We start from the raw sequence: 23738 nt of genomic DNA on the forward strand, positions 1-23738 counted from the left end.
TCTTACTGTTTTAACTATGGTCTTATTTTATTTTATTTTGGGCTCCCATTGTTTTGTTGCTCTAACCACTGTTTTTTTTAATGTGATGTCTTGTTTTTTGTTTTGTTTCTATATGTATTTTAAGCCTGTTGTTTTTACTTGCATACAGCACTTTGGCCAATGGCAATGATTTAAAGTGCTCTATAAATAAAGTTGAGTTGAGAGTTGAGGTGTCTCTTGTAAAAGAGATTCTTATCTCAATAGGACTTCAGGTAAAATAAAATGAATAATAATACATAAAAACTCACTTGTTTTCTGTGAGGAAGTCCACAACAGCTTTTTTCAGACAGTAAAGGTGAGCATCCACCAAGCCTGTTTTGATGTGCATTCTGGGATGTCTGTGGATAAAAGCAAGAAACAGAGACAAAAATCAAAGTTCATGAAGTTACCTCAGTTTGCAAAAACAAACCATTAAATTCCACTGTTCTCACACAATGGAAAAGTGTGATGCACAGAAACAAATACATTAGAATACACACTGAACACCTGCACTGCTTTTACCACCTTAATTGGGTGCTACCTCTGGGGGAGTTCGCTTTGATTTTCTTCATCACCTGCTGGTTTTATCTTTAATGTTTACTTCTCATTTGCTGAAACCACTTTTAATCTGCCTTCCCTTTGCACGCAGGACTTTTAACACTTGATGGAAGAAAAAAAAAAAAAAGAAAAAATCAGATATATTGCCTGTTGCCCTCTGTCAGCTACCATAGATGTCGCCCCTCGGGCAGCCGTCATGCATTCACTCATACACACAATTTTTCACATTAGGGGAGACAGTGCCCAGAGTCTGAACGTGACATTTATGAAGCGACAACCAAAGAAAACAATGTTATCCCTCAGGTTTCAATAAACAAATCTATCAACACCCCTACGTCCTCTCTGACTACTTACCTTCTCTTCCTCTGCCCTTTCAACCACGACATCATAAAAACTATGGGGTGCATTCCTCCTTAAAAGGGCCATACCACTTTTAGCCCATTTATTAACAATCACATCCACCTTTCATTACTGCTTACCATCTTTCACAGCATGCTGCAGTGATTTAGATTTTTAAGGTTGTACAAACAGGTCACAGTCTGTCTCATTATCACACAATAACTTTGACCAAATAACAAAAAACAGCCACATCCACTGTTCACAAAGGTGTTCAATTTTGATTCATTATTCCACACTAAAAGGAACAGGAATGATAATTACAATTTGTCATGAGCGTGACAAAGGTATTCGTGGGAGCAAGGAAGCCATTCCTTTGACATGAGACAGTTTTATTCAAATCTGTTTTCTTATAAAGGATGTAATGTATACAAATATACAAGTCATCTGAAATTACAGTATAGAAGTTGTACAGTCATGTGAAAAAGAGTTTTCACAGGATTGATGCAGTTGTGTGAAAAACCCCTCATGATTCAGTAGACTGTAGACCAACTTTTAGGAGCAATAACTTGAACAATGTTGTATCAGTTCATTGAGGTTTGAAAGCATTTGTTTATGCAAGGCTCTCCTAAAGTCCCACCACAGCATTTCAATCAAGCTGACTGGACTTTGACTGGGTCACTGCAAAACCTTGATTCCTTTCTTTTTCAGACATTCTGTTGTAGAATTGCTGCTGTGCTTGCGATCATTGTCCTGTCGCATGACCCAATTTCAGCCCAGCTTTAGCTGTCGGACAGATCGCCTCACATTTGACTCTAGAATACTTTGGTCGAAAGGACATTGTTCCAGAAGTAATTTGTTCAGATGCAACTTTGCAACGTGCTCCTATGTTCTGTTTAGAGAGAAGAGGCTTTCTCTTGGCAACCCTTCCAAACAAGCCATACTTGTTCTGTTCAGTTTCCTATTTTTACTGTGATGAACTTTAACATTTAACATGCTAACTGAGGCCTGGAAAGCCTGAGATGTAGCTCTGGGTTTTGTTTTGTTTTTTCCCATTTCTGTGAGCTCTGCATGATCTGACCCTGTGATGAATTTACTGGAACATCTAGTCCTGGGAAGACTTTTGCATTAAGTTAACCCACACCTGAATGCTCCAGACCAGCAAACTGACAGAACTTCAAGTGCTCACACTTGGTAGTGATCATTTAATCAAGAGCATTTGAGTAGCATCACCTGGCTGCTATGTTCTTAATTCCTATGGAAGGAGTAGGGGTGTACTTCTGTGAACCCCTTCTTTTTCACATGACTGAATGTGTTTAATGTGTTGGGCCATCGAGAACATATGTACATATATGACCTATATGTAGTGTACATACCAGTAGTATGAATACTGGAAACTATAGCACCAATAGTACTGGTATACACAGTATGAAATCTAGTGACATAAACAGGAGTGTAAATACAAAAATTAAGTTTGTTTTTGGACCAAAAGTTAAACTCATCGATTTTTTTTCCTATCCTTATACCTACAACTAATAATTTAAACTGCCAACAGTTTAAAAAAGTGATAAAAGAAATGATGGGAAAACTATCTGTGTTGACCCACACGGAGGTCATCAGAAAGATCTCAAGATTTCTCCTCCCGCCTCAAACAACAGGCTTACAGTACAACGGGAGTGACTCAGGAGGATTACTTGGTCACACACACTTTACAACCAGATGGTAAAAGCTGTAAATCAAACTCAGTGTGTGTGTCTGTCTGTGTTGAATTATTTTATTAAAAAGCATAAAAACACATGTTCACTCACTCTCTCACACACACACACACGCACGCACAGTCATGCTCTATGGATACCCCAGGTGTAAGCCTCTGTGTAGCTATCACATACATAAAGTAAAACTCATCAGAACACCCAGCATGTGATGTCACTGTTTGGCACCTGCAGACGGGCATGAGCCTTGGATAACGGGGTTCTGAATGATGGTGTGGGTGTGTGTATGTGTGTGTGTGTGTGTGTTAAGAACAGGTGCCCTGAATCATAATAAAAATATGTTAGTACCCATAAAAAAACAGCAGTAGGTAAGTATCACAGTATTAAGACTACTGCAGTATAAAACAAAGAAATATTTACTTTTCTTTTTAAAGGGGACCTCATTACCCTCATTTTCAGGACCATATGTTTTATTCTGGGAATCTATTATAGCAGCTTTGCATGATCACCAATATAAAACAAGTCCTTATTTATCTCATACTGGGCCTTGGTGCAACCCCTCAGTTCATCTACTGTCTGTTTAGCTCCTCTTCCTGTAAGTCAGCTTTCTTCTGATTAACTGCACCTGGCAAACAGAACATTTGAGGACCACATGTGGGGGGTTACCATATTAAGGATATCCCCTCTTTTTGACCCCACACAGAACCAAGAGCAGAAAAACTGTTGGAAACAGTTTTTAGAGCAGTCTGAGCACATGGATTGCTTGCACACATGCTGACTTTCAAATATCCATGTTTAATGAGTGTCCACCATTGTAACAGCCCATACATTACCCAAACATTAGTAACCAACTGGCCTTTCCTAACAACAGCATCATGTGATTTCTGGTTGCTGCAACTGCTGTAGAGCTCATTGTCGAAGGGAACAGGAATTTAGTGCCTCTGCAGGCAGGGATGACTCAACTGCTGGATTAATGACTGACTACTAAAGTATCACTAAAGTCCTCAGTGGGAGAGGGGAGTCACATCTCTCACTCTCAAACACACACACAGCATAACGTCTTATTTAGTTACAACTGAAACCCCAGAGCGGACAGTGAGTCAGACACAGCAGAATGACTGTTAATACCCTCATTAGTCAGGTTTTCACAATACAGCCAACAGCACTGAAGGGCTTATGACTTTTTTTTAGGGCAATCAACCACTGCCTCAAAAGTAAAACGTGTGTGATTCCCTTAATACTACACTAGCCCCACAGATGCTTTCTCAATTGACTTCACATATCTGACTTTGTGTTATAAGCCTACAGTACACATCACCCTGCAAGTGTAGTCAGGCTAATGTTGACGACTATCAAATCTTGTACAAACACACTCATTATGTGGGTCCATAGATACATGTGTTTAGTAAATTTAGTACAGGGTTCTTTGGGTGGTAAGTTATTTCGTTCTCTCAAGGTTCTTTGTGTGATATTTGTGTGAAGTGGGTTTTAGCCACAAATGCGCCATCATTAGTAACTCCTGGTTCAATATCCTGAAGGTCATTGCAGCTGAAAATCTGATCTAGGATTCCTTTCCTTTCCTTTATACACTTACCAGCCACTTTGTTAGGTACTCCTTGCTAATACTATGTTAGACCCCCTTTTGATTACAGAATGGTCTTAATTCTTCATGGCATAGATTCACCAAGGTGCTGGAAACATTCCTCCAAGATTTTGGTCCATTTTGGTCCATACGGACATGACCGCATCACAGTTACTACACATTTGTCAGCTGCACATCCATGCACATCCATGATGCAAAGATTCCATGTATGCAGTCAGACATGCTCTTCTGCATACCTTGGTTGTAACAAGTAGTTATTTAAGTTATTGCTGCCTTCCTATGAGTTCAAAGCAGTGTGGCCATTCTCCTCTGACCTCAACAAAGTATTTTCACTTAGAGAACTGCTGATCACTGGATATTTTCTCTCTTTCAGACCATTCTGTATAACCTACAGATGGTAATGTGGAAAAATCCCAGTAGATCAGCAGTTTCTGAAACACTCAGGTCAGCCCATCTGGTATCAACAACAATGCCACGTTCAAAGTCACTTAAATCACCTTTCTTCCCCATTCGAATGCTCAGTTTGAACTTCAGCAGGTCATCTTGATCATGTCTGCTTGCCCAAATGCATTGACCTGCTTCCATGTGATCTGTTGAACACATATTAGCATTAAAGATCACCTGAACAAGTGTACCTATTAAAGTGTCTATTATGATTTTAAACCCTACAAAAAAAAAAAAAAAAAACAAGTTAGTAAAGTAACTGCAAACCTCTGTGGTTTTGCTTGAAACATTTTAGTTTTCCAAACTATTCTGTTAAATCAGCAGATTAACACACAGTCAATCATTTCTCCAGACCTACATCCACAAGGTTCTGACAGGTTGAGCTTTAATGTATGAGAGGGAGCTCTGCTGGATTCCTTTCACACCATTTAAGCGATTTCCAGGTCAAACAGTCTCACATGTGCAGAATGTTTTGAGCTAACGCACCTCAACCATGTGGAAATTATAGAGAAGGAAAGGAAGGAAAAATTACAGAGGGGCTGAGGTAGAACAAGGATGGAGGCTCAAAGAACAGATGGTTGGTTGTGTGGAAGGACGCACAGAACATGAACGGGCTGAAATCATGAATGAAGTGGGAAACTGAACTCAAACAGGCTAGCACCAAAGAATGATTTCAGTGGATGCATGCAAGGAATTCAGGAGACTGCACATACTGTTGTATTTTTTTTTTTTAACTAATTCTCCAGAGAAACGGGACTTACAGTAAGTGAAACAAAAGAAAAATATAACTATTTTTCACAAATGAAAAGCAGATTGAAAAGAAACAGTTACTGCGCAAAAAAAAAAAAAAAAAAAGATTAACTGCTGATGTTAAATATTAGTAAATGTGAACATTTGTATGTACAGTACATATACGTTGTAAAGTTACTTTGCTTGCTACTTCAGGCAAAAAGTAATTTTGTGTGGGTGTGCGACATGAGTGTATAAATGATCAGAGGTGCTTTAAATGTTGGATGTCTTTCAATGTAAGCTGTAAATGTTTAGCTGTGGGCTCAATAGGTTTCCACAACACTGTGACAATGTGTGACTGTTTTCTCTCGATCAATGTCCGCCTCGAGGTTATTATATATATATATATATATATATATATATATATATATATATATATATATATATATATATATATATATATATATATATTTATATATAAGCGTGTGCCTCAAGAGTTGCCTGTGCAGAGAAGCATGCGAGCAGCTGCTCTGGCCCCCCTCTTATTGGCCAGAATTTACAGTGTCTTTGGCTCCACGAAGTATTTACGAGCTCCCAAATCACCCGCTCTCACACATACATGCATTTTAGGACTTCGAAACAAAAAACTACCTAGAATGCTCTTCCTGTAACAAAAATCCCACACAGCCACCACAGAACCTTCACCCTAAAACACACCGACTCTGATTAGAAACTTAAACATCTGCTCTGCCAAGGCTAAGAACCTACACATGTACAGAACACATCACCATCAGGCAAACCTCCAAACACAGAACTACGTATCGAGGAAGAACAACCTGCACGAGAACACGTGCTGTACATGCTCAGCAATTTAAAGAATAAATGCTGGCTTTAGCTAACAAAACCTGCTGTGAACAGCTGTCATTTCACTGAAGCTGAACAATCAGGAGCTTTTTAGAAGACAGAGGCCCCTTCAATCCAATATGTCAGGCATGATTGGATATTCACATTTAAGTACGTGTAATTTATAATGTATGTATAATTTATAATGGCCCTTTTGAAATTATAATTTTGTGAAGGTGTGGTAACAGTGTTTCTTAGACTTACTTTCTCATAATGGATTTCCTGACTGATAGTCCATCCTCCAGATCTGCCTCATTGGCCATGAAGAGCAGCCTCTTCCCTGACTGATCAACACCAACGAAGTCCCTCTGCTCAGCTGGGGAAAAAATACACAACATGTAATATTAAAACAATAAAATAGTATGTCACAAATAAAAAAAAACAAAAAATTAATCTTCATGCAGTTTAACTATGGCACAGAAATATGTAAAACAAAACAAACAAACATTTTACCTGTCTTTTTCTTGCCCTTCTGGCCTGGGACCGTCTCTGTGAATTCATGGGCTTTGCTCATTAGCATGGAGAGTGTTGCATTGTGGGCCCGGAACAGATCGACCACCTCGTGAAGTGCCACGTCTGTTATCAAGTCACAACTCACCACCAGGATGTCCGTCTTAAGAGGAAAGTTGGAAAGAGAAGGACAGTGATCTACTCAAGCTGGTGTAATTACTTCACTGTGTAACAGTAAGATATGACAGGAACTACATGGTTTGGCAGAACTATTACTTCAATAAGTATAAAGATTTCAGGGTGGCAGTGTCATATATCAGCTGCGGCAGGCAGGTTGAGGACCACAATGAAAGACTCGAGAGACAAGGCTTGAACTCAAAGACTCTCAGCTTTATTGCTGGAAACGCAGAACTTAACAGAGCTGGACAGAGCCAGCAGAACAAAATTCACTTGAACTGAAACATTTACAGACAGGGGAGCACACAGCAGGAGGAAGCCAATGAAGACAACGCAACATGGAAATAAATAAATAAACCAAACCACGATGACACCAAGCAACCAAGAATCAATAGAGCATTCTCAAAATAAAGCTCAAACGACCAAAAACTCAAAACGCTGAGCAACAAGCCCGGGACCATGATAATGCACAGGTTTATGCTGTAAGCCAAGAAGCCTGCAACATTTGAGTTACACAAATCCCAGACTACCAGTTTATTCTTTGCTCGTAACCTTTCTTTATTCAGTCAGGTCCAAAACACAGAATTCATAAACAGTGGGGGTAATTTTATATATTTTTTTTTATTTTTTCAATGCAGACTCTCAGTTTGCTTGGATCCGAGCAGACAATTTGACCCATGTGAAATACATACACCTCATCTTTGTTGAATCACTTTTGTCAAATGAATATAAAAACCTGATCGGTATATTTTACTGAACTGTGTTTGTGGCACAGCTAGGTGGTATCATGTCAAATTAATTCACTCAGTTCTTTAACATTGCTGGTAACAATTTACTTCTCTTATAATTTCAATAAAATGTGATGCAACAATTCCATTGCTCTTCCAGTAGGCCATTTACACTAGTTTTACTCTCTCTAATTAGTGCAAATGAGTAGTTTTACATCAACAGATGCAGCTACTTTTGTTTAAATGTTTTAGATTTGTATAAAGAAAAAATTATAGGTTATCAAGATTTTTTTTAATCTTTTGCACTCTCGTAATTTTCCATGCATTGTTTGAAGCACCTAGAAATGCCTGACAAATTACACATCTGTCCTATTTACTTTTCAGTGAATATTTTCCTTAAATAAAGGAAGATCACCTCCACCCTGTATTTACATTCACATGTTTAGTCTTGCCCATATTTCCATCTTTTTTAAAATCATACTGTACTCATGACATTCGCTGACACAATATCACATAACATCCTTGTCCACCTTTTTATCCTTAAAAAGGAAGCATGGCTGGTTTAAAGTATGTTTCTGTGAATTGATCCACATACAACACTGCCCTAATTACAGAAACAGAGAAAACAAGCCAGCTCTCAACAAAATACACCTGAGCTTAAAACAAAGCCAACATTTTTTTGTGAAAAGGAGAGTGTTGCTTTACAAATGCCCTCTGTGGAGAGAAGAGACAACCAATATCTCAAACTAATGTCAGTATTCCTGCTAACTATGTGTAAATCAATACAGGTTTGGAAACACAAATAAATATGCAGCTGTGAATTCCAGCTGACATATCACTCGCTCCACCAGCGAAAGCAAACCCAGTACCTGTTATTTGAACTGCCCTCCACTGATATTACATGTCTGAATGTGTGTTTGCATGTGGGTGCAGCCACATTTGTGTCTGTGTGCACCATCCATCTGTCTGTCCAGAGATGAAGGCTGTCAGCATAGGGACTAATCCCACCATTAGCACCAGCAGCCTTAATGTCAGACATTATTGCTCTGTTTGTGAAGGAGAACAGAGTGAGAGAGAGGATAAGGAAGAAAAACACATGAGCAAAGACTCTATGATCGTCAAACAAAAGAAAGAAAAGGAAAGATAAGTTGGAAGATAGCTCAGAGCTGAGAATGTGAGTGTGAATGGTTCTCGGTCTCTCTGTATTAGCTCCGCAACAAACTGGTGACCTGTCCCAAGGGTGCACCCTGCCTCTCGCCCCATAGCCGCTGGGATAGCCTCCAGCCCTGAACTGAATAAGCAGAAGAAAATGGATGGCTGGACTGATGGATATGTAGAACTTATGAACTTCAATCTGGTAAAAGATGTGAATTAGAGTGTGTAGAGGGAACTGTATCAGTGAGGTCAAGGGTCAAGTTGACCTAGATTTACATGCAACTCCAATCTGGACCTGGCGACAGGAAGCTGCCACAGCAAAGTTGAAGGTGTCTGCAAGAGATCTCCCAACACTGAGACTCTGAAACCTTTCAACTCTCCCCTTGCTCTATCACAGACTGATAAGCTTGCACACATGTTCAGAAACAAAGCACTCTCTCTCTCTCACTCTCTCTCTCACACACACACACACACACACACACACACACACACACACACACACACACACACACACACACACACTAAATGGAAAAAGGCGTGCTTGCTTAGTCCACACATACACACACACACACAGGCAGGCATACACTCAGAGGCGACAGCAGAGTGGAGTCAGCTGGAGAGGCAAAGACACTTTGGCCTTTCAACAGCCAGGATCACTGGACAGGTCAGGACCACACACATTGGTGCAAAAGCAATCACACACAGATGCATATTTGTCCTAGTGGTAACTGACTTCAATCCAAAACTAGTGCTTGCACAATCCTGACCCATTTCAAGGACACTTTCTTTGTTATATGTGGTAGAGCTCCACCAGCAGAGACTGGCATTTGTGACTCTCTTACTTAGGAGTTACTAAATAAAAATTCAGCAATATCACCCACATAGAGAAAACTCATTTTTATAATACAAATATGATTGTCAAGAAAAAAATTAACACATTTTTACTCAAAAAATGTGTGACAAATTTTCTGTGGAGCAAATTAGTAACCATTCTGGTAATGAGTTTCGACTAAACGATACACAATATTTAAATTTTTCTCTTGCAGTGTTTGTTATTGGCCAAAACCAGTATTATGGTATACTGTGGCATGAAAATTGATAATACCCTGCATGCATACCTGCCATACTTCTTACAAACACTTCCAATAAAAACTGTTTATTTGTTTATCCAATAAATCCCTCTAATATTTTCATTCTTTCAAGAGTAATTGAAGATAATAACTTATATGACTTGGATGTCTGACACTGATCATCAAGTCATTGTAGGATACAAAAGCTTTGATATCTTCTTCTGACAAAAGACCACTGAATATTTTCCATGTCACCCTGGGCTAAAAGTGATGCAGGTTACTTTTAACATGGACAAATCTTGCCTTGTCTTCCTGAGATTATGAAGTTTCAACATTGCAGCTCAGTGAAAAGCCAGGAAAAATGCACATGGAGCAGGGGTGTGGAGTATAACTGTTGAAAGAGGGAAAGAAATAAAAAAAAAAAGAAACTAAGTCACATCTAAGTATGTTTGCCGTGTCCCTTTCATGAAAAGCCTCAGCCTCATCTCTCACTCCTCTCTTTCTTCACCTTTTGTGTCGAGTCTTACAGGCTGACTAACAAATGTAGACTAAAGGTGAAGCCTTGAATCAGAAGCTCCAATGTATATTTAGTTGTTTTAGCTCATACACGCTCATTCTGCCAGGTGATTAAGCCGGAATGATAATGAAAATGTCAAAGAGGCTTTTGGCATACAAAGCAAAACGTGCATGCAAAGTACTCCTTTCACTACTTTGGCTTATTGTGAAAGACCTCAGCATTAATCAGCATATCCGTCCACTTTTGTGTAACCTCACTGTTTGAAGAGTGAACAAAATAAAAAATGCTCCTTGTAATCTCTCCTTTCAGTATTTGAGAGAAATGGCCGACTGTGCTCACCCAGAGCACACACTGATTCCTGTAACTATTTTGTTTGATCGGTTACACCAAATCCCCTCATGGAAGGGTGTTTGCATCAAGATGTGTGTGTCTATACTGTGCGCAGGCATTGGTTTGACAGATTGAGTGATCTCTGCGCGGGGATTTGGCAGACCATGGTTACAGTTCTTCACTCATCACCTTGCAGTGTGTGAGTGTGTGTAACTCAATGCATCTCATCCAGCTGGCTGCTCAAAGGATTAGAAACTCAACGATTCTCAATGAGAGCATGCCGAAGCTAGTTCTGCCTAAGTGTGTGAATGTTTGTACATGTGGTAATACCAAGCATCTATTAAAGAAATAATCTGTCAAAGAAAATAAAAGGAATCTGTACACCGATTCAAATGGAAAAAGAAAATTATTGCACTTATTTGACCAAAAGAGCTAAAAGCTGACTGATCTGCTGCTGTAAAGAATGAAAGTCATTTGAAGGACATTTATATCTTCAATAGTATAGACAGGTACAAAATAAAGAAAAAATCTGAACACTTCATCATTACAGTGAAGGCATTTAATGCCTTTGTTACACTGTGAGGATCATTCTGCTGGCATGAATATAAAGTTGTTTTGAATGATCAGCTTTATCCATGTTTTGATATTTCTGTCCTGATAGGAGCGCTTTCTTCCAGAAGGACGATACGAACATCAACAGAATCATACGCCTGTGGAGTTTCCAAATTTGAACCCATTTGAACATCTATGCAAGATTTTAGACCCACATAATAAGCAAGGTGGAACAAAAGATGACCAGCTGTGGTGATATTGTTGGTTGAGACTCTGAAACACTGGACCTACATCAGATACTGAAGTTTAAACATTGCAGTTCAGTGAAAAGACATTATATTTATTACCAAATTGTTTTATGTTTCTGTAATGGTTAATTCACCACTATGTGCAAACTCTTTATTCAACATATTTTTAATACTAAAATAGAATTATTGTTGTTATTCACGAATTTTCACATTTACTGTTTTACAAAAAAAGCAGAAAAAAAAAAACAGTAAAGCACATCATTATTTTTTGCTTGAGATGCTAAATTATTTACTTGCATTCCTGAACAGAAAAATTTGTTTTAGTGGTTGACTGTTATGCTTGATTAATTTCTGACTCAGAGAAGTCCAGTGTGCCAGCTCAAACTTGGGTATAAAAACATGAATTAATTTTGTTATTAGCTAAATAAATAACAATATAATATTCATTCTAAACAGGTTTTTTTGACAATTCTAATAATTTCTAATACTATTTTTAGGTTGTATGATGTAGTGCTGTGTTTCTGGAGACCTGGCACCATATTTTCATTGCTGATCGAATAGAATTGGCAAGATAGGCTGCCAATACTTCTGACTAGTAGACTAGACAGAAGTATTGGCATATCCATCCATATATATATATATATATATATATATATATATATATATATATATATATATATATATATATATATATATATATATATATATATAAATAAAGAATCTCTTTTTAGAAACAAATAACTGTTATCCTATTAGATTAATACTGTCTAATGTTACAAACAGGCAGGAGTGATAAAGTTTGCTGTGTAGCTCCAACATTAATATTATTGTTTTACTATTAGCCATAGGCACTAGCTGCTGCCTTAATAACAGATGGCTAATGTAGCTATTGGGTAATTGCTTATAGTAAAATAACTAGCGTTAACCAGTTAATCCAGCACAAATAACACTTTAATGTTGTTGAAACCCGCACTTTTCCAACCTATCAAAATTCCTCTTCAAGAGCTGTTCAGTCTCAGTGTGCTGGTATAGTTACTGGGTTGAACCGACGAACCATATACTTAAAGACTACTGCAGGAGCCTCGGCTATATTCTGTGTGTCGTTCCACCTATGCCCTCTCCCTGCTCTCCCGACCACTCTAGTCTCCTGTCAAGAATAAAGGCTAAAAAACAAAACAAAATTAATCTAAATGAAGTTCAGTATTGTGAATGTCAAGTACTTCATCTGAAAGGCTGTGAGAAGTTGTGCGTCAGCTGGAGGAGGCAAAGACTGCCCTGCTGGTAGCAATACTGCTGCAAATGAGTCATTTGATAGTAACTTTTAGTATCTGAGAATTAATTTTTTTTTGACAACTTACAACCCTACTATGCCCTACATCTACTTACCATCCAGTAGGAATGTAGCACATAACAATGCTGAGTGTTTGGATTGGAAATTTCTAGAAATGTTATGATCCTGTGATATTGTTTCTTACTTTGCTATAAGTTGATAATAAAGTGACTCTGGTATTCTGAAATTAGTTGACTCTTCTACTATTCTAAATTTTTACTACAAGCTACACTTGAATGTCTTTCCATCAAGCACATGCACTCGCCTACATTCATATTATTATATGCCTTTAGGCATTTTCAAAGGATCATGCTCGCACACACACACACGCACGCACGCACGCACACGCTCGCTCTCATAATTTGGGAATTCGGGGTTGAGTATCTTGCCCAAGAGGAGGAGCCAGGGTTCAAACCACTGACCAGAATCACAGTCCAGATCAAGGATTGTGATTCCACCAAAATAAATGTTGTGATCTTTTGGCCAATCACGTACCCACACTTGGTTGAGCTCCCAAAATTAAAAAAAAAAAAAAAAAAATCAACAAAATTCTTCTTGATTTAATAAAGATGTGACCAGTACTGGATGCAAAAGTTAATTTTGTATGACAAAATGTTTGGATTGCATTTTTGTAACTGCCAAAAATGTGCCTATTCTTGTAAATGTTTGAGACACTATTTACCTTTCTGATTTCATATAGCATTACTGTAAATATGTATTGTGTGAATGCCTGAAAACAGCCTCAAAAGCTTACATATTGGTATGTACATGAGTCACATTAAGTTAATTACACAAAAGCATTCGAAGTATCACCTTCATTTAAGATTTGACGAGTCTGAATTAATTGTGATTCTTAAAATTAGCATTTCTAACCAAGCCAGTGGTATACAAATCCTTCATAGTGAAATAATAAACAAGAGAAATTGCTTTTGAAACACATCAAGAGTCAACCCTAACCCTTACCTAACCCTAAACTCATATAAACATGTCTTCATGGACACAGGAGGCCAGTCAGTACCATGGCATATACACAGGGACACCATACACCCTAACATACCCAAACACAAATGTTGCACAGATGTGCATGACTGCTGCATGAGAATAAATGGTGCACTGGGTAAACTGGCAGCACAGGGAGCTTGAGTCTTAACCATGACCTCATCTGTTTAGAGTGAATCGGATGAAGGAAGGGATGGAGGGATCAGCAGGCAGGATACAGAGGGTGTATGGAAATTGTAGTTGAGGGTCATGGATACCAAGACAGCATGTGTACATGTGTGTGTCTGTGAATGTTTTTGCGTATTTTAAAAATGTGTAATGAGGCACTTTAGCAGCCTTGGCCGTTCAAAGGAGGAAAGGGCATGGATCGGTGGTCAGCCCACTGATTGGATGTGACAGTAGACAATAGAAAACCAACTCCTTACCAAACTCTGGCAAACAGAGCAGTGGAGAATAGTATTAGAGAGCATAACATGCATTGATTGACTCTATCCCAATTTTTGCTGCAACTAAACAACTTAACCATGATAGCTTGCTCAATCAAGGTTGTAAAAAGTATCCTAGACACTGGTACAATTCAGTTGACTTGAGGCCCCAGTCACACAGGACTACAAACTGGTCAGCAACCCCAGCAACCACCAACTGCTAAGAAAAAAAAAAAAAAAATGTGTATTGTCTGACTGGTTGGCGGTTGGTCGCTGGAGTTTGACGCCAAATGCTGTGAAACAATTTTTAACTAGTGACTGTGCAAACACAGTCACTAGTTAAAAATTGATATTCTCCTAAGGTTTGGCAAGTGGTCGCTGGAGGTTGCTGGCACTCACTAGACGAAAATGGTTGCAAAGAGGTAAACAGAGGTATACAGAAAACTACTTCCTGAGTGGTAGTGAAACTGTGAAAAGTGCAGTGCAAACTGGAAATGTGGATCATTTGCCTTAAAAGTTGCACCTTTTGAAATATGATGTTTGTAGCGGCTTTTTTGACTGACCTGCGTGACTGAGGCCTTAAGTCTATTAATTTAATTAATTCAGTCTAGTTCCAAATCATGGTTTTATTTGTAGTGCATGGAAAATATAGGTCTGAAAGATTTGGAGTCAAAACACAAAAAAAAAATACACATACCTTGATCTTTGCCTGGATGTGCCTGAGAGCATCGGCGGTGCCCATGTCGCCATCTTCCAGGTTAGAAACCACATCAAGTTTCATCTTCACGTCTTTTATTTTAAGGTCAGTGCTCATCATCTTGTGGACCTCTTTGGTAGTGATCACAATCACCTCTGAAAACACAGGTCACAAAAATCTCTAATTAACTTACTTTAAAAAAAAAAAATGGAGACAAGCCACATCAGATATCTCCTTTTTATAAAGTTGGTAGTAATGGCACTAGACCGCTTTACAAATCTATCTCTCTAGTTTAATTACCCTTGTCTGCATTAAATGGTTTCTACCAGGCATTTGCTCACTCTAGCTGTGTCAGCCTAGTAAAACCTAACAGCACAGATTTGGCTAGGAGACTGCACACTGTAAACTGGCCATACAGAATGATTCTGTATAGAAAGCAACATTTATTAAAACTAGTGCGGACCAACTTGCTTTTATAATAAACAACATATTGCAAAAAATAAAAACTTTATAAGGTCAGGCTTTGTGAGCCCCACTGCATGTTGCAGCACAAGAGACACACATCTTGACTATTTAAAATAAAATAAAAAAAATAGGAAAAGCACACCTGATGTGCTGATGATGTGCTGACAAGCCGATGAAAGTATGACTATAATAAACCAGAATAGAATTGTACTCATTTAATGCAGTTAGGCATCTCAGTGCTGCTGTGTACCTGCCTGATATTTATGTACCAAACAGCAAAATTATCACTGACCTCAAAGAGAATAAAGCATCAAAGCTGGTCTCGCTTTTACAGTTAGTTTGAAAAAAGAAAAACCTTTTTTTTTTTAAATAACTTATTCTGAACTATTTTGAAATCATCTAACCAATTTTAATCCCCAAAATTCAGAGTCCAAAGAGCTGATCAGCAACTACTTCTGTAGCGTAAACATCACCTAAAGTCTGACATTACATACTGCAATTTATCGTCCGAAACAGATAATATTTTACCCATATAGCTATAGTTTGCACTTCTCTGGTTTCTTTCTGACTTTAACAGTCCAAATGATGAACCAGCAATGAAAGAAATACCATTTTTTAAGTAACAGTTGTCATGAAAACCATTTTTATGACCTTCTGACCTTCTCTCTTCATTATGTCATGCCACAAATAACAATATCCCCTTGGCAGAGTGCTTTCAGTTGTTACGTGAGTTTTTTTTTTATCTGTAATTTAAGCTTGACAGTATTAACATTAAAAAAAGAGTTACAGTCCTCAGTTATAATAAGAGGTGAACTTTTTTTTCTTAGAGCTCTGAGTTTCCGCTTTTTTGTTCCAGACTTTCCAAGTGGGCCACATAAACTTACTGGCAGGATTTTTGCTTCTTTACATTTTATGTGGAAACCAAGAATGGCTTAGTCCCACTTCAACACTTCTCCTCCCCTTACCACAGACACATAGCTTACATGCAGTGAGCACACAGCTTACATGCAACAAATACCAGCAGAGCCAATTAATGTGAGCTGTAAGGAGCAATGTTACAATATCAGATCTTGCTTTTATAACTTAAAGTGAAATATAAAGCAATAATGGTTTTCACCTATTATAGGCACTTGGATTTCTGAATAATACTATTTGTAATATTCTGTAGCCGTAGACGTAATTATAGCAGGTGAAATAATGGTTGAACCAAGAAGTAAAGTAGCATTATGCTTATTGCTATAATAAGAACTAGCTCTTACCTTCAAATCCCACCTTCTCCAGAAGGTTAAGGGGATACCACATTAGGGGCTTGTTGCCAACAGGCAACATTGGTTTGGGGGTGTTGTATGTCAGATCAGTCATACGAGAACCCCCACCAGCCGCCATCAGCACTGCTTGGAGCTCCATGATGTTTGCTGCAGATGGCTATGGGTAAGCAAAAGTTATTTTTCCACAGTATACACAACTGGAACAATGTAACTAAAAACATATAATATACAGTACAGACCACAGGTGCAGACTCAGTGCTTCAACACATTAAAATTGAATAAAATAGTATGTATACCATATTATGAAATAACATAATAAAGCAAAAAGTCTTGATTATTTTCACATGTATAGACAGAACAATGCGAGTTCCTAAAATGTAAATGGACTTCATGAGTAAATGGGCTATTGTGTGTCAATTCAATATCTTTAAGCACAAGAGTGCTAAAAGGTCCTCAAGAGATTCACATATCCCTTTTTTAAATAAGAAAATGTGTGTTTATTACTTTTATTATTAATTTGCAATAAATGCTTTTTCTGTGAAATTTCTGTTAATTTTAAGTAAAATGTATACAATGTGCTGTAGCTCAACTCTAAGCTTTTAGTCTGATGATGCTCCAATGCCTCATCTATGTCCTCCAATTAAACTGCCACTCCCTGCTCTGCCTCATTTAGCTTATTCAAAAGGTCCCAGCTCACATCAGCATTGACCATAGTGTAAAGCCATTTTCTGGGCTCCAGTACAAACCAACAGGTGACTCCATCACTTGCTATGTGAGTGTTTTTTATGCCATTTATAAGAGGAATAACATTAACTGGCCAAGCCAATCAAATGACTGAAAACCCACCAATGCATACTCAGTTGTACTGGAGGACAATGGTAATGGTCTGTCACAGCTGTCACAGGGATGAAAGGCAGGGTCCATCCTGGACAGGTTGCCAGTTTATCACAGGACTAACACAGAGAGACAGACATCCATTGACACTCACAGCTAACAACAATTTAGAATCCCCAATTAACCTAACCCTGCTGTGCATGCCTGGACTGTGGGAGAAAGCTGGAGAACCCAGAGAGAACCCACACAGACACAGGGAGAACATGAAACTCCAGCCAGCTGGTGGATTCAAAACCAGGACCTTCTTGCTGTGAGGCAACAGTGCCAACCCTTGCACCATGTGCTGCCAAGCATAAGCTCACTAATCCAATACTTCGAGCTCAGGTACTGCGGGCCCATCTATTCAATTAATTTCTACATTGTTCTGTTTTTATACATCATATGCCAGCAGCAGCACATTAGTGGCTTACAAGAGAGCTGACATAGCACACAGGAAGGTAACACTAGAGAGTCAGCATTTTTAGAGGTATTCTATGCCTGCTACAGGCATTTAGTAGTTTGTGAAATTGCAATTTGCAGTCAGGTTTACTGATACAACTGAAAAGCTCAAACAATGATTCACTCCCTGTCATCTTTTCACTCTCTTGCTCATTTGCTCTCACTCCCATGATGCTTGCTGGGATGCTGCATGGATTTCATTTTCCAAAGTTAGGAAAGCAATGTATTCCACTTTATTGGTTTGAAGGGCAGTGTCGCCAATGAAACACGGGAGTTAGCTGCTCTCATCTCTGAATGTCATGATCATGCTGGCAGCACACAATCTGTTTCATTCATATTCATTCCAAGGGCATTCAAAGCTGCTCATATTTTATCTGAGACTGCTATTCTTGGTTTTTCTTCATTTCTACCTGTTATACGCACTCCTCTGCCTCTCACTTTGTTTCCATTCATTTGCTGGTATTAACCTTTAATTCACCGTGATGCCAGTGCATCACATCATTACCAACAACTGCGCTTCATTGTGTGTAAACAATGATGCCTGCACTGCATTGTAACTTAGTCCACCTGTGGCTGCCATTGCGCACCACAATGAGCGAGAACGTGGTGAAAGTTTAGCAAAAAGAGCAAATTAGATCTGCACATTGTGTCCAACGTGGTGAAATATCATTGAAATACATCTAAAATGCGCCATTCTTTGAGCGTTTCAGTCACAGCTCCCTTTTCTCTGTACAGCATGTGCTTCACACAGCACCTGCTATAAATAAGAGTAACTGTATACTATACTTTCCGAGCAGATACACTGCGTAGGTGCGCTGCACACACTCAAAATAGGTATGTTACAATCACTGCACCATACCCTAGCAACACAGTCCGAGCTAACCTGTTTTTTAGCCTCGGATAATACGCTGAAGCGGTCTGCCAAAAACCGGATTTCTGATCGTATTTTCTGTGATTGCTATAATGTAGGGGGGCTTCCCCTGGACAGCCTCTTTTTCGATTTTTTTCATTCTGTCAAGTCTTTCTTATTGAACGGTTCTTTTTCAAAAACCTCGCTGAAGTTAACGCGTCAAAACACTGATGGCACATATGGACATCAATTTAAAGTATATGGACGTGTAATTTTATGTTTCAACTTAAAACTGTTAAAGTTTCATCAAGTTTTCTTGATCAGAAAGTAATAACGTAAGGAAAAAGTTCGTTGTCAAAGCTACATTCCATGGTGGGCAACGCAATCAACAAATGAAAAAAAAAGTCATTTAGTTTAGACAAAATTAAACTATTCTGTTAAAGCTGTTTTCTCAGCTCTTACATTTTCTGTTTGCTATACTTCTGCCTCTCTTTCCTGAAAATTTCACTGAAATATTGATTTAAAGTCAGAGAAAAAAAATGCTAACTTTTCTGCGTGTAATGCACTTTAAGATCACAGTTTTCCATTGATTATATGCCAGCGCATGCTAACGGAGTAGTTAATCGAGTGTGACTTCATTATTATTTGTGCTGTTAGTGTGGTTTTTGGTATCTAAATGTTTTTGGGTTTTTTTCATGCTTTTTCTATCTGCACGGGTTTCAGATGTAACTGGAAAGAATTAAAATTTCTGTAACATACCTACTGTCAGAGTCTCTTCGAACCCTGCTGTTCGGCTGCCTGGAAATGACAGCGGTGCTAGACGCATGCAAGTTGCTTGCTGTCAGTGTTGTTAGCACTCGGCTAAGGACCAGCGGTGAGCAGTAAACGATCCTGCTGCTTCAAAGACAAACCACAACCAGACGGACAGGTTCTCTGAAAACCGACAGGTAACTTAAATAAAATTAAATGGCAGAAATTAGGTTACTCGCCAGGTGATTTGACAGCAATCGCGCAAACAGCTAGCATTGTATGACGACACCTGCGTGCTTTCAATGAAATGCGTCCGTGTGGGAAACTACTTCCTCTCTAATGTAGTTCCGATCCGAAAACGGAATAGGAGAGAAGAATTAATCATCGATTTGATGTCCAAGTCTAAACATCTTTACAGAAAAAAGATGAAAAGAGGGAAAGATACAAGTGTGATTATGCAGAAAAGATTTCTTTAAAAATAAAAACCTTCACTCTGCTCTATTATAACACTATCATGGTGGCAAGCTCAACTTTGATTTACATACACTTACATACTAAAGGAATTTATAGGGGGATGATGATAGTTATATGTTACCATTATGATACAAAAAAATTTTTTTTAAGCTCTAGTACCAGGAATTACAAGTGTTCGCACATAGTAAAAATGTTGTGAGCAGATTAGCAGCCAGAGGCCAAACAGCTACTCCTTTGGATTTAAAGCTTAGAAAAATCCCAATTCACAGAGCTGAGACGTAACAGCAAATTGAGCTTGGGGAATGTGGCTCTGGTTTTGTTTGCTCTGGCCAGGAGATGAGCTTGACTGCTCGTTACTACTTGCTCAAAACCAGGCAAGCACGAGAAGGGAGGGAAGAAGGAGAGAGAAAAAGAACACGACAAAGAAGCTTGACTGCCTGTTGTTGCCCAAGTACCATAATATTGAATCTCCTGAATGCAATTTCTCCCTTGTGAATGCTGATTGCTGAAAAAGCGGATGCCCAGCTGCATTGCTGGAGATAAACAGCATTGCAGACAGCTGCTGAAGGAGCATGGCGAGTCAAACTGGCTGGATATGGTGCAGAATATAGTCTCAGTAATGACAGTTGTTAAAATGAGAGTTACAGTGTAATAACCTAAAGTAGCTAAGTGTACAAAGAACAACTTGAGGTGACCTTCCACTGTTTTGGTTGAATATGGCTAAACATCAGTCCAATAAGCACTGCAGAATTTCCATATAGATGAAGAACAAATGAACAAACTCTAAAATCAAACAAACCTGAATCAAATATTATTTTTTATCATGTAATTTAATAAGGACAGATATATGTAGCGGTGGTAGTAAAACTTGAAAAAGTGTGACACATACTGGAAATGGAGATCATTCACCTTCAAAGTAAATGTTGTTCCTCAGCGCTGCAGCCAATACATTTTAAAAGGTATAACTTTTAGTTTGAAGGTAAACATCTCTGTTTCTAGTTTGTGTTGTGCTTTTCACAGTTTCACAGTTTGGAGAGTACCTGAGAGTGTTGGCATGTTCCAGTGGCCACAGCAATCTGCTAGTGACCAAAGAAATCACAAGGAAGTTTTTGGCTGACCGGTCAAGGAACCTTTCCCTGTGGACTGGTAGTTGCCAGATGGTCACTGACCTGTCTCTACGCCTGTGTGACTGGGGCCTTCTTCAAGTGACCCTACATTGTCACTATGATTGTCACATGTGGTCACATGTCTGCATAATCTCAATAAAGGCTTTGAGTCTTTAGCCCCAGGTTTCATCAGTTCTAACCTTTTCTTAACTTTTAGTAGGAGTAACTGGTCAAATTTACATTTCTCATGATTTGAAACACACGTCAACAGTGTTCAGTGTTTTAGTGTTACAGCCACTGTAAGGTCAGTGTTTGGGGCTGTGAAGTGGTGATTGTTGCTAGCTAGATAAAAGCAGTAACTTTGTGAGGTTTTGAGCCACTTTAGTTGTGATGATTGCATGGAGGTTGGCTCTTAGCTTATGGTTGGTAGGGCTGTACCATATCATATTATGAGTACCAGTATACCAATATAAATTTTTACATGACGTAAAAGTGTCATATCATACCAATATAAATTTTTACATGATGTAAAAGTGTCATATCATTGTTATCACAATGTTATGGTCCCAAAAATAAGGCAAACCCAGGCATGTCTGAGAGCAAGAGAACGGGTAAAACCAGGATACAGGAGGAGACAGAAGCAGCTGGGGATGTGCGACCCTAGATGTAAACCAATAATTTAGGGCTGCATAAAATGATTATTTTAGTAATCGAGTATTCTATCGATTATTCCAGCGATTAATCGAGTAATCGGATAAGAAATACTTTTTTTTATTAACAGTTTATCTGCATATTTTAACTTCCGTAATGCAGTTTCTCGCCATGTGAACAAACAGCGGTGAATGGAGCAGCTACAAAGTTCTCTTTTCTTCACCTTAACACTTGCTGATCAGGTGCTTGATGAAGGACCTCCAGCTGTTTCACAGATTTAATGGTGGTTACTAAAAGAAAAAGCTGCTGTTTTGGACGCTGGAAAAACGTTTCCTTTTTCACTACTTGAGCTCACCGTCACAGCTTCGCCTCTTTGCGCTTGCGCAGTTAAAACCGCTGCCTGCTATGAGTGTTTTGAAAAACTAGTGGCTGCGGGAGCTATGGCGCATGTGTGAGTAATGGTGTAATGTTTTGTATTCACAAGCATTCTCGAAAATACGTTTCTACTGCAGGTCTATATTTAGTCACTAATAAGGGATTAAAGTATAAAAAATATTTTGAAGGAGCCCCTCGGTCCTGGGGGGCGGGCCTTCCGGTACCGAACCATCGCTAGTGCTAATGGCCCGCGCTCGCTAGCAAACCAGTTCTGGTAGCTACAGCTGAAGTAAAGACAAAAATAGCAGCTGAAATTCTCAGCGAGCACAACACACACAGACACACAGAGAGCAGTGGAGGCGTGGAAATGCATGTCAGCGACAGTTGCCACCCGTCCCGTAAAGTACGGAACACGGCATGTTACGGAGCCGTATTCCACGGAGTCCCGTAACATACGGGGTTCTGTATTTTACGAGACAGGTGGCAACTCTAGATGATCCACTCTGTGTTAAATGAAATCCATCGCAGCGACGGAGAGCTTTTTAGAATGTGTGCTTGTGTATACGTGAGTGATTCACACTCCAGTCCAGTAGGTGGCGGTAATGCAGTTCTATGTTGGTTTGCCAGCCCCCAATAAACCCACAAAAAAACGTCAGCACTAATGCTGCTAATGCTAGTGAGGAGCGCCGCTTACACCGAGACAGCTGAGCGCTGCAGAGTTTAAACGAAGCATCGACACAGTAAATTTGTGTCGATAAATTTTTAGAATCGATTTAATCGAGTTAATCGATGAATCGTTGCAGCCCTACAATAATTACACCAAGCATCACTGGAGCACCTGCTATGACAGAAAGAGCGCCAGAGGTTTTTAGAAGCATTACTGAATAATCTAAGTTAAAAGCTATAGCTAAAGTGTATAATGGCAGCAAAGAGAGCATGATCAGATCAAGCAAGAAGTGGTGTCCTCCCCTAAATCAGCCTCTTGCTTTGACACCGCAAGGCCAGTAGGTGTTGCAGAGAGATGTGTAACAACAGAGGCAGCTAAGATGTGTATGTATTCTATTGCAAGTTCCATATTACTCAAAAAATGTAATTAAATATATAAATCTTACATGGCTCAGCTTCTCTCCTCCTCCCTTCTGACATCAGTATATTTCTTGCTGATGTGTTTCATACTTCTTTGTTGATAGCTAATGATTGATGGTTTATTCTGGCTTTTGATCAATATTCATATTCTCTTTTCTTTTTAATATTGCTTTGTATGGTTATAAATGATATCAATAACTGTCATTCCAATATCATATTCTATTTTTAATGCAGCTTTGTAACATCTGACTGTAGAAAAAAAGAAGCTTTTTGGCAAACTCTGTTTCCCTTGCAGGAAGGTTTCTAATAGGCTTTGTCATTATATACTGCCATAAGCATATCCTCTCATAGACCACAAAGATGATGCTATTGAACAATCTCTCTCTTCATTTGGCATGTT

General features: G+C 38.8%; 1 protein-coding gene across 1 annotated transcript in view; it reads right to left on the reverse strand.

Moving 5' to 3' along the window:
* Positions 1-19944, reverse strand: part of eif2b3 (eukaryotic translation initiation factor 2B, subunit 3 gamma) — a 33434-nt gene extending 13490 nt beyond the window's left edge. Inside the window, exons 1-6 of the mRNA XM_030752120.1 lie at positions 19656-19944; positions 16706-16871; positions 14982-15136; positions 6757-6916; positions 6508-6619; positions 288-377 (exon numbers count right to left, since the gene is read on the reverse strand). Coding sequence (XP_030607980.1) covers positions 288-377; positions 6508-6619; positions 6757-6916; positions 14982-15136; positions 16706-16853 — 665 coding nt within the window. The 5' untranslated portion in view covers positions 16854-16871; positions 19656-19944. The remainder of the gene's footprint in view (positions 1-287; positions 378-6507; positions 6620-6756; positions 6917-14981; positions 15137-16705; positions 16872-19655) is intronic.
* Between the last annotated feature and the right edge of the window lie 3794 nt (positions 19945-23738).

Source organism: Archocentrus centrarchus, chromosome 17 (assembly GCF_007364275.1).
Source record: "Archocentrus centrarchus isolate MPI-CPG fArcCen1 chromosome 17, fArcCen1, whole genome shotgun sequence".
Lineage (NCBI taxonomy): Eukaryota > Metazoa > Chordata > Actinopteri > Cichliformes > Cichlidae > Archocentrus > Archocentrus centrarchus.